The sequence below is a fragment of the Ranitomeya variabilis genome, chromosome 2, assembly GCF_051348905.1.
Source record: "Ranitomeya variabilis isolate aRanVar5 chromosome 2, aRanVar5.hap1, whole genome shotgun sequence".
Taxonomy (NCBI): Eukaryota; Metazoa; Chordata; class Amphibia; order Anura; family Dendrobatidae; genus Ranitomeya; species Ranitomeya variabilis.
Genome location: NC_135233.1, coordinates 279,929,690 through 279,941,883, shown reverse-complemented (window position 1 = coordinate 279,941,883; position 12,194 = coordinate 279,929,690). Strand labels below are relative to the sequence as shown.

Genomic DNA, 12,194 nt, shown 5'->3' with positions numbered 1-12,194 from the left:
CCCATATTAATAGTTTAGATAGGTCAAATGTGGTGACGGATTCCCTTTAAATGACCATTGATCAGATACTTGTTGGAGTATGGGCAGTCATTTAATCTCCTGTTTAGACATGCTAATAGCTTTTCCTATGGGCACTAGTCGATCGGTTATAGATGATTGTGTGTGCGTAGGTTGCCATTGTTCTCAGCAAAACAAGTCCTATTCACATAAGAAAATGTTGCCTAGAATGACAATTTTAAGGCCAGCTGAAAAACCATTTCATCTGATGAACGAGCATTTTGCTCATTCTTTTGGTGATTGGTAGCTGATTTACTCTGTCTGATTATTGGAAACAAGCGTTCCTAGGATAGACTTGTTCATGAAAATTGGCCAGTGTAAATCTAGCTTAACTAAAAGGAGCTAAAGCATAAGACCGGAAGTCTGGTCTAAATAACAATTTTTAATAAATACTAATTCAATAAAGAAAACACATAAGAATTGATATATAAGAAGAGACATCATATTGAGTAACAATGCAAAGGATCCCTCACACGTGTGCTCTTGTTTTCACCTTAGGAATATTGGAGTTCATCAGCTTGGCTGTGGGTCTTGTCAGTATCCGTGGTGTGGACTCTGGACTGTACTTGGGCATGAATGAGAGAGGAGAGCTGTATGGGTCGGTAAGTTTGAAAACTTTAGAAACACTATCCTACAATATACTTACTATATAAGCAGTAAAAATAAAGGTGAAATGTTGCAGCTATAAATTAAATCTATATGAAATGTGGCGCTAAATATCCATATTAGAATGATGAAGCTTTTTCTCGTTTTTGGGGGTTTTTTTTTTTATGTTGACTAAACTTTTTCTAAAATGTATAAGGAACCTGAGAAGATTCACTCTCAATGAGAACGTTTTTACAATAGTTGAATTTTGGCATTTGATGATGACGTGTAAAGATGTATTGGAACAGGCCAGCTGAAAGATAGACTTTGTAATTGAAGTCCCTAGATCAGAACATAGGAACATTTTTGTCCTTGACATACAAAAAGATCACCATTCATCAAGACCAGTATTTTCCAAACTCCATTCCTCACGCCATCCCCCCCCCCACTGGTCATGTTTTCAGGATTTCCTTTAGTATTGCACAGGTGGTGGAAGCATCATCAAAGCACCAGGAATTCTCTCACCTGTGCAATACTGTGAAAAGCTTGAAAACATGACCTGTAGTGGGCCGTGAGGACTGGAGTTTGGCAAATACGGATCAAGACCGACGATTTACTTGCCAGTCTGGTGATCGGCTGTGGCGGAGCCAGACACTCCTGATCCATGAAGAGGTGCTTGCCTCTTCATAAATCTGGAGCATTTGACGAGTGGCATGCGTATCTATGTACCACGCAAGAAATCTAACATTTCTGGCATAGAGAACACCATAGCTTATCCTAAATTAGATGAGCAGTAGTGTCACAACCCTCCCCTACCAATCCATGACCCCTCCATGACCCCATCCTACCCCAACTCTGCACATTTTGGCAAAGCTGGGAGAAACTGTTGTTTAAAATGCCTTTTCAAAGCTTTTGCGTAACTTATTGGGGCTTAAACCCTTGGATGAATCAGGATGTCTTAGGATGGATTTTTTACATTATGGGAAATCTGTAGATGACATGTCGCAGTGGTTTTGGCCAAAAGTTGATGATGCCATTCATACAACCATCAGAACCATACTGTATATATTAAAATAGGAAAACTTGTAGACCCTAAATCAGTGTTTCCCAAACTCCAGTCCTCACAGACCCCACGGGTCATGTTTTCAGGATTTCCTTAGTATTGCTCAAGGAGTGGAAGTATCATCAAGGCATCAGGAATTGTCTCACCTGTGCAACACTATGGAAATCCTGAAAACATGACCCGTGGGGTCCGTGAGGACTGGAGTTTGGGAAACACTGCCCTAAATCAATGCACCCCAACTCCCGTCCTCAAGAGCCACAGCAAGTCATGTTTTCAGGATTTCTTTAGTATGGCCTAGGTGATAATTGCATCACCTGCACAGGCAACAAATCCACCATCTGGGCCATTCTAAGGGAATCCTGAAAACAAGACCCATTGGTGGCTCTTGAGGACCGGAGTTGGGGAACACTGCCCTAAATAATTTCTGTGGTCACATTCAGAAACAAAGCAAGGCTTTTTTTTTACCTTGGGAAGTGGTTCACTTTGCTGTTCCAAACCTTTTTCTATATACCCTGATATTCAGACATACCCCATAACCCAAGAGCTTCCTTGACCCCCTTATATTTGGTTGCTTATTCCATTTGTCACCTATACAGTTTGTATTATCTTATATTGTGTTTTGGATAATTTATTTATTTAATTATGGATATGTATGTAATTTGCTAATTATGGTAGTAAAACTACTGTAGACAAATATCCTTTTGTTGATAAGATGTTGGAAACCATAGTAAAGTTGTACTTAGCGGTAGCAAGTAGGGATTGCAGCCTGAATAGACATGTTGCCTAGATGTTACTCATCATGACTCAGTGAAACCCGATTATTCCTGCTGATAAACTGTGCCATGCAATGATCCCAGACATCATCATTATAACTATTAAAGTCCTTTCTAGTGTGAGGCAGATGGACAAATAGGAAGTTCAGAGATTATGCACAGTAACACTATGTCCCTTGTGCTCGATTCTAGCACAGCCTCGCCCAGTTTGCACTTCATCAAGCTGTGTTGACTTGTGATAATCACATTTTTTTTAATCTGAATAAATCTTGATCACTTACGCTGATAAAACCTCAGTAATTGGGTTACGGAGTGAAACCCCACCTCTTGTGTGCCCAAGGGCCTAAGAATGTGCATTTTTAGGCATTTGGAAATTGGATAAGGGTTGCCTTGTTGTGCAGCTGGTTAAATACATACCCTTATATTAACCCCTGCGCAGTCGTTCAGATAAAGTAACCTTATGATAAAACATGACTGGTGAAAGTGAAACTGGAGATTTTCAATGTGATGTTTAATTCCACTTTAGGTTGCTACAAACATTGATAAAATATGTTACATAAGGTGTTCCAAACAGAAACATGTTTGTTCATATTAGCATTAATTAATAGGAGTCAGTATGCCATTCTCCCTGCGAGCGAAATGTTCCTGGATTATGTAACAGCTGCAGAATTCACAGAAACAGCGCCCCTAGTGGCCAGTAGTAAAACGTTCTAAAATGTTCATAATTCTAAAAGAAGTGAGGTCTATGACTATAACACATTTTAGATACCTCATGTGTCACCATTAAGTTTTACATTTGATCATCACTATAACAATAAATCTTACCATTAATTCTGTGATTGTGGCAGACTTTGGATGGCATTGTTACAGTCAGTGTATATGGGCTGCATTCTGTCATTTTTATATAGACTGATAGCTTCTAGATGTTGACAAAAAATATATTTAAATTAACCAAGTTAGACATTTTCTGTTGACTGCCCTGGAATTTATGATGACAGATCTGTCCAATGTGGATCTCCAGAGCATACGCACATGACATTGGCCCCAAGGCTATGTGTAGCTAGCCTTAGTGCTGCTTCTAGAACCACTATCTTGAGAACGGTGTCCCAACTTGCAGCCTCTCGGAACTGAGAGGTAGTTGAATATAGTAAGGCAATCATTCACTGCTATCTCTGTATTAAAAAAAACATTCCCATGTACCAGGTATATTTTTTTCATTAAATGTGCGTGTGGAGTCAGTCATCGGAGAAAGATGTCATGCTTGGATTGATTAGTGGCAGAAGAAGAAGAGGATGGCCAAGAACCCGTTGGGTAGATACTATCAAGAGCGACATGGGAATGAATAAAAGAAGCAAAGTGGGATAGAACTGAGATGATGATCATTAGAATGACCAATAGTCGTACTCGACTCCACGGATGAGAGAGAGTGTGTATATAAGTATGCAATATAGTGTGTGTATTAATATACTTGTCTTCGGCTGCTCTTTCCAGTGTCCAGCGCTGTCTTTCTCCTCTTCTCAGTGATATCACCGTTCTTCATCCTCTCCGGGACACGGTGCCCTCTGCAGTGCCTGGAACTGGTCCGGGTGTCATCCAACAAAACATCAGATTGCAATCGGATCAATGTTAGTCTATGGGGCAGTGAACATGTCCGATATTTTTCCTTGGACAGGGACTATTGGAGAAAAAAATCGCTGCACGTCCAAGTTTGATCCGATATTCATATCACACTCAGCCATGCGAGTTCATGAGAAACATCAGATGGATGACATCTGAGTGCAGTCCGATTTCCATGGACTGACACAATGGAGAAGATGGAGACTTTTTTTCTCCATTTTCTTCTCATCCGAGAGAATCTAATCAGAGTGTCATTTGCATAATTGGCCCAATTCTCTTGGTTGATACTGAGCTGGATAGTCACAATAGAGGTGACGTCTCTGAGAAGAGGAGCAGAATGGAGGGGGACACCGGAGAGAGCAGCGGTAGGTGAGTATATTAATACACTCACACAACGTTACACACACACACATTTAATGAATAAAATATGTAATGTGGGGGCTTTTTTAGCAACGGTTGAAACAAGGGAATCTGGTTCATGTGATCTATTTTGAAACTATTCCCTTAGTTGTATACAGACGTTATATGGCACATACTGAAGTCTGAATGGACCTATGCTATTCTAATTTTGAGAAATAATAATTTTATACAGAATTTGATGCCATTTTCCATTAGATTTGGTATTAGAGAGCTAGTCTCCTCTAGAAGAATAGGGAGGCCCTATACTGCAGTACCCCCTCCAGATACCTGCAGCTCCATAGTAGAGAATTACAGAAACTGGCAATGTGCCACGTGCAGGCTCTGTGCCATGTAGATGTCCGTGATAGCAATATAGATCAATCAGTGATGTAAATGTACTCAGCCCTGATGTATGCTATGCTATGGATGTACGTAGACAGCCTATAAATGAAATAACCCACATCCTGCAGACTTGGAGACTTGGAGCTTCTGCTTTACAATCTGAAACCTATGTTCTGTAATTTTATAGTTCAGCACAATAGTAATTCCCGGCCCTTAGACTTTCTACTTTACCTTCATTGAACTCAGTGTTTTGCTAAACTACTGTTCAGAAGAGATTATTTTTGGCACAAAAGGGTAATTTAATGGGGCTGTACAAGTTCACAACCTGAGCACCTTCTTTCAGCACCTCCTGCCAAATAAGTCATTATATTTCACCTTCCAGCTTATTTTTCGTGCCAGATTAATACAGAAAAAACAAAATATTACAACAAAAAAAATCCCCTTTTCAGACATTAGATATCCAGTCTGTATTATATGTTGCACGGCTCTTTTTTTTTCTCTGTAAGAAGAAGGTAGATTTTTCTCCTGCGAACTCTCGCTTTTCACAAACGTATATACATATGGTAGTCATTTCATGATTAAAAATGTGTTTCTACAATAGCCTGCTCTCTTCCCTCTGCGGATTTGAGCTGGCCCTGCGATGTGTCACTTGCAAGCCAGCTTCTTTTATGTCAAAGCTGTAAAATTCATGTTGAAAACATATATTGTCTGTGCCAAGGCATAAGGGAACAATCTTCAAAAAATCTATGTACAGGTGGAGATTTTCCTATTAAAATGATCAAAGACACAATTAGCAACGCTAAAAGAAAAACATTCTTGGCCCAAAGGAAAAAGTCAAAGAATTTTTTTTTTCTTCCCAGAAACCCAGCTGGGTGAATGCTAGGAAAAAAAAAATTATAGATAATTAACCCCTACCATGCCAGTACCTTGTACTGGAAAGGTACACTAGCCAGTAAGGGGAAGGTAGCGAGAACCAAAGGACTCTAGATTGTTGCTGTATATAAACGGCGGCATTTCTGTGTCTTCAGTCCTAGGCCATCAGTCTGGCTTTTAAAGCTGCTGGAAATCCATCAAGGGTCCCTAAGGCTATGTGGCCCCAAATAGCTTGTAAAAAAAAAACCATACGGAAAGTAGCATTTCTTCCATCTGAAGTCACGCTAAACCATTAATCACATCTGTCTTTCCCATAGATTAAGATGTATTTAAACACTCAATGACTGAGTTAATTATATATGTTATTTTATATTTGTAGCAACAAAGGCCAGTCCAGGTTCTAGTAAACGTAAAAGCAGAGAATAGCCGGCTGCGGCTATACAAACACAACGGATTCAGTAGGAACTTTCCAATTGATGTATTTGTTGAATGCTCTTCGTAGATCTAGCTATGTATTGCAGACTGATTATTTTTAGGCATGGTGACTTGTGTTTTACACATACCAGAATATCTAGAATTTCTCACACAGTAATTCCACAATATATGGTTATTATTAGTATACTGGGCATTCGGGTGACACGGACAAGTCTAGAGACTACTTTCAAAAGGTCCTGTCTTCAGGTCAAAAGTGGCCAGTTTTTGCTCTTATCTTATTCCCACTGCTCCCATGTTAAGTCTGCTTTTTTTCATTTTTACAATCCGCCAAATAGTTCCAGGGATATGGACATTTTTATTTAAGGCTAACTTTTATGGGCGGTGCTCACAGAATTCTCTGGGGGCAAGTCTTAGGCTACTCAGCATTATTAACCCCTATGGTAAAGATCGTATAATTAACATTAAAATAAAATGCTGATATCTCTGAAACCATATGGTGGATTTTAAAAGAAGAAAAAAAATAGAATACTCAAGGGAGCAGCAGCAATAAAATAAGAGCAAAAATTGACCACTTTTGACCTCGTGATAGGTGCGCTTTAAATCATATGATTAACCTTTGTCATGTACAGCTGCCCATGATCTACTCTTAGGGCAGCAGTCCCTGACATTTCTTACCATGAGAGCCACATATAGCTCTGAGAGAGGGTCACGAGACACATTCACTGCCCTCTACACACCTCTCAAACTCCTTATAGGAAGGATATTTTCATCAAATGGTGCCCATTTTACCCCCTTACTCATACTTGCCATACTTTTGCATCCAGCTTCCATCACAACTCTGTCTGGCAGTATCAATCTATTCCCACCAGCACCTGGTATCTGAGCATCCTAATCTGCTCTTCTGTGGGGGCTACTCAAAAAAAGTCATCATCTGAAGACCTGTCCTTCATAGCTGTTTGCCAGACCTGGTGCTAATGTATCAAACTGGCAGACCGCCACGAGCCCCACATCATAGGCTTGCGAGCCACACATCATAGGCTTGCAAACTACATGTGGCTACATTTTTTCGGTACATTGATAAGTATTGGACTATTATGTCTTCTATCTAATCACATTCTAGTTATTCTTAAAAAAAACCTTCTGTAGCATATAACATAAAGTTACATTGTTTGACCGTTTCTATATGATAGTGTATTTTCTATCTTTACTATACCAGATGTGTTTCATTTGAACCTCACCAGTGTTTTTTTTTTCCTTCTTGCTTGACAGAAAAAGCTGAACAGGGAATGCGTTTTTCGAGAGCAGTTTGAAGAAAATTGGTACAACACATACGCATCCACCTTGTATAAGCATTTGGATTCTGAGAGACCTGAGAGGCAAGAGAGACCGTATTATGTGGCCCTAAATAAAGATGGGTCTCCAAGAGATGGATATAGGACTAAACGACACCAGAAGTTCACACATTTCCTCCCAAGACCTGTGGAACCTTCTAAAATACCAGTCATGTACAGAGACCTTTTTCACTATAGGTGATGTTCCGCTACCTACTGATACCAATGTACATACCTGGGACACTTACAGTGGCTGGAGTGCTGTTTAAAATGCTACTTGGCCTGAAGGCACAATCCTTTTAAACTGTTGTGAGAGGACCTGTTTAATAGGTTTGCTGTCTAGGAGAAAGGGTGATGGCCGTCACAATATAGACCACTTTTCCTTTTTATATAAAAAAGATACTTACTTTTGTAAATATAGATAAGACAATAGGTACTTTGTACCATTCTCTACCACAAACGTATACCACTGGTTACCAGTCTCTGGAACCCATTATTCATAAGCATTCCTGACATTGGTTGAGTTAAAGCCTTCAGTAAATGAAAGGCCTGCAATAATGGCTCTTTATGGTCATTTTGATACTGAAGACTTTAACCTGAGAGTAATGGTACTGTGCTTGAATGTATGAGAGCATTTATCTTTCTAAGGGGATCATATATTTGTTCCTTCTTTTTTTTTAAATGAGACAAAAAGTCCTAAAAGGGGATTCTTTTTGGAATCTCGTGAAACAAGATATATTGGTGCTGTGGGCAAACAATTAAACTGCCTTGTGGCTTTTTATGAATTATGTAACCAAACATCAACTCATGTTAGAAATCCACATGTAAAAGAAATTCTAAACGACTGTGAACTATCACTGAAATCTTCCACAAGCCTTAGCATGTGACTAGAAGCTGTAGGGAGCTGATAGGGAATGACACAAATGACGTGCACACGTTACAATAGACTTGTGTGTAATACTCTACAGGTTGAAAAATGGTGTTAACCACTCTAGCAGCTCACACCAGCTTCATAAAATGATCCCTCAGACACAAACATTGATCGAGGTGGAGCAAAAAGGATGATTGGAAGTCCAACCCGAGTATGCTCCATCTTCTCGTGTGCCTTATAGAACCATAAATCACCGCCCCACTAACATTTCACACACACATGGATGTGATATAGGCAACTAAGACCACTTCCTGTTAAAAATGTTGTGCATTGAAACATTAGACGCATATATCAACTTCTGAGACCAACATGGATGGATGATGAACACAACCATTGCCATCCTACGGCAGAAGATCTGAAAACTAAATCAAGAGAAAATTTCATCACCAATCTGTAAAACAGTTGGTCAATGCTCTGAAGAAGATGCAAATCTGTGGAACCCCCCTTCCCTGAACTCACAGTGCTCCTGTTTTCAAGGAACGTTATATAGATGCAAGTATAGATACTGTGCATAAGGATGAAAACTATTTATGAAATGTATATGATATTTATTTTATATATTTATTTATTTCAAATAATTTTATTTTTAATGAGAGATGCCTATGACCAGATTTTTCATCAGGAGGAGAAAACGAAATCCTACTGACGCATAAGAAAAAAATAAGAATAATTTGGAGTCTTTAAGAGCTTATTGGCAATAAAATTGTCTTTATATTATAAGTTGTTTTGTTTTTCATGGGGTTAGTTGGGAAAATTATTTTATAACTGCAGTGTACTTAAATGCGCTCTCAAAAAATATGGTAGTCTAGCACTTGGGGATTAGAATCTCTTGTAACTTTATTCACATCTTCATAAAAACTTTATATTGGCAATCAAGACAGCATTTGATTAGACTTAAACAGTCAGTGTACTTTCAGAAAACTGTGTCTTCTACCCCTCCAAAGTGTCGACCACTGGGTGTCCTGTCCTCCTTTGTAGCTTACTGTCTGCTGCCTGTTGTCAAGAGTAATCCACCAAGAGAGATTACTAGATGTTGGGGCAGGTCTTTATTTTTCTGCTCCAGCTCTCCTGTCCATCAACTATATGTTCATCAGTCAGGCTTTCAGCTTGAAGCCGGTCTTCTTTGGACAGTCGCAAGTGGAATACATATACCCCCCACTGTAGTGGGGTGCTTGGCCAGTTATAGAATAAGAGATTCAGGAAATTTCTAGGACATAGTAGACTGGCATCTTTGTCAAGCAGTTTAAAAAGGTTTTCGTGAATGAGGGCAGCAAGACTATGTTTATACTTTAGTTTTGGTTGAAATGACAAGCTCATCACCTTGAAGAAAATGGAAAAACAAAGGGGTTAACCTGCAGTGTCATCAAAGACTGATGAAAAGACAGGAATCCAAGTATTGCAATTAGTCAACGCATTTCAAAGTATTACAACTTCTTAAATCAGGACAAACAACGTGATCATGTAGGGAAAAGGAAAAAAAAATGCAAAATCAAGGGGGCAAAATTGAAAAATTCATTATAATTATATTTTTAAAGTGCAAATAAATCTTTTTTGGTAGGTGGTCATTGGGATTAGTTTTCACCGGCGGTAGTGGTAACCTATTTTGAACATGTCAACATAAGTTACACAGGGTAAAGCACTTCTGTGTTGAACAGGGGTTGGACCTAAAATATTTCACAAATGGCAATTCAAATGTTGTGACTGAGATATGTCTCCATAATATAAAATAGTAGCAGGTTCAGCGGTGACTGCAGTCTCTGTGCTCCAGCTTGAAATTTACTTGTCCGCTTGCTTTATGGACAAGATGCACTCTTCTATGCCATTCATACTTTTAACCAATTTTTCATTTATTGTGCTCCTCCTTCTTGCTTTATGAGACTGCTATGTGTGTGAGTGATTTGTGAAGTGATTTGTGAAGCTGCGATTGCACTAGAAATTTGGCAAATATTGCACCTTCTTTTAGGCGTAAATCAATTTAGACAAATACAGGGTGGGCCATTTATATGGATACACCTGGGTGGGCCATTTATAAAGTTGGATCCAAAATGGCCAACTTCAATATGGCCGCCATGGTCACCACCCATCTTGAAAAGTTTTCCCCCTCCCATATACTAATGTGCCACAAACAGGAAGTTGATATCACCAACCATTCCTATTTTATTTAGGTGTATCCATATATATGGCCCACCCAGATGTATCCATATACATGGCCACCCTGTACATTATTGATCTGCACCAAAAAGAAGAGATGTATGCTAGAAAAGGAAGAGTAGCTTTGGAGGGTAAAAATGCGACAAATTTATTATTGGTAAGAACTGTTTTTTAGAAACCAATTAGTGGCTGGAACATTTAAAAGTAAAATGTGACATAAGTAAGAGAAAATATTTAACTTCATGTAAGATGCATGCAATGTAACACTCTGGCAAGCATACGAAAAATCGTCCGATTTTCATTCACAATGTCATTAGTGCAGCATCTTTAACACTTTAAGATGGACATGATCAAGTACAGTTTCCTATGTTAATAATGGTAATACATCTTTAAAAATCGTATGTAATATAGATGATCCATATGACATCCGATTTTAGTTACGCACCAGTAGACTTGTGAATGAGGTCCTGGGAAAGAGAGGATGAGGGGAAAGAGAGGGAGAGTGCTATCTAAGTGTAGTAGATGAGTAAATCTGGCTTGGTGAGAAAAGTACAACTTGAATCTTGCTCACCTGGTGTGGTTGTGCAAGGAGGCACAACACTAGGAAAAGTTTGCAAACAAGGGTTATCCTTCCACTGGTGTGCTGCCCATCTGTAATAACACGGAGGTGATTTTCCTCTCCCAGAAAAAAACTCCTCCACGTGGATGAATGTGAATAAGGAAGTTTCAGGGCGCTTCCTTCAGAGGAACCTTAACGCAATTTGGAATAAAAGGGTTATATAGCCAAATAACCAAGTATCTCTGATGTTGAATCAGACAGTATTTTATTGGCTATGTGCAGCAAATAAAAAAATTATAAAAAACAATAAAAACGTATTAAAAAAAACACGTGTTTTGGCGCCTTGATCAGGTATATAGTAAAAATAATTTTGTTAGAATTGATTTATACCCCATTTTCAGTACTAATGGATGTGGTTGTACTAACTTAGAAACCAATCGCTACTTGGTTCTTTGGCTATATAAGCCTCTAATTCCAAACTGGGTTAAGGATCCTCTGAAGGAAGTGCCTAGTAACCTCCTTATTCGCACTAGTAGACTTGAATAGGTAAGTTTCATGTGAAATACGGAAGAGAATAGTGCATGGTGCAGGTAGTTTTTCATACAAACACTCTCTTCATGTGAAAAAAATGTCATCTGAACAGCCCTATTAAATTGCATTGGTCAGTGAGCTGTACAGTTTTTACTAGGACAGTGCAAGTTCATATAATACGCTCATGTGAACGAGTCCCTAGCCACTGCGATAAATTTGGTGCATATTGTATCTGCCAGGTGGAAATGAAATCTAACTATTAGATAACATTAATAAAGGTGGGCCGGTGGTCAGAAGTGTTGCATGACCGCGGGAACACATATGCCCCAACAAAGTATTGGAAGTAGTTCAAGATTGATGTAGCAGATAGCGAACATTATCTCTCCTCTATGTCTCGCATGGCATAATTTTGATAAATGGTTCATGTTATGTGATGATAGAGAAGTGGAAAATTAAGTTTAGAACTTTTAACTCGAAAACAAGTTTTTACTTCAGAGCTTGGACACGACGGAGCAAAGAACACTGGAGCGCAGAAACATAACAGTCG

The 12,194-nt window shown here is 39.0% G+C and overlaps 1 protein-coding gene across 3 annotated transcripts in view; it reads left to right on the top strand.

The window, feature by feature from the left end:
- FGF16 (fibroblast growth factor 16) overlaps window positions 1-9,124 on the top strand; it is a 65,210-nt gene extending 56,086 nt beyond the window's left edge. For 2 of the 3 annotated variants that reach the window (XM_077292441.1, XM_077292440.1), the window contains 2 exons: window positions 556-659; window positions 7,414-9,122. In XM_077292441.1, the coding sequence (XP_077148556.1) occupies window positions 556-659; window positions 7,414-7,677 (368 nt within the window). In that variant the 3' untranslated portion in view covers window positions 7,678-9,122. Of the gene's footprint in view, window positions 1-555; window positions 660-7,413 lie in introns of all 3 variants that reach the window. The other variant, XM_077292439.1, reaches the window with a different exon arrangement.
- The last annotated feature ends 3,070 nt before the right edge of the window (window positions 9,125-12,194 follow it).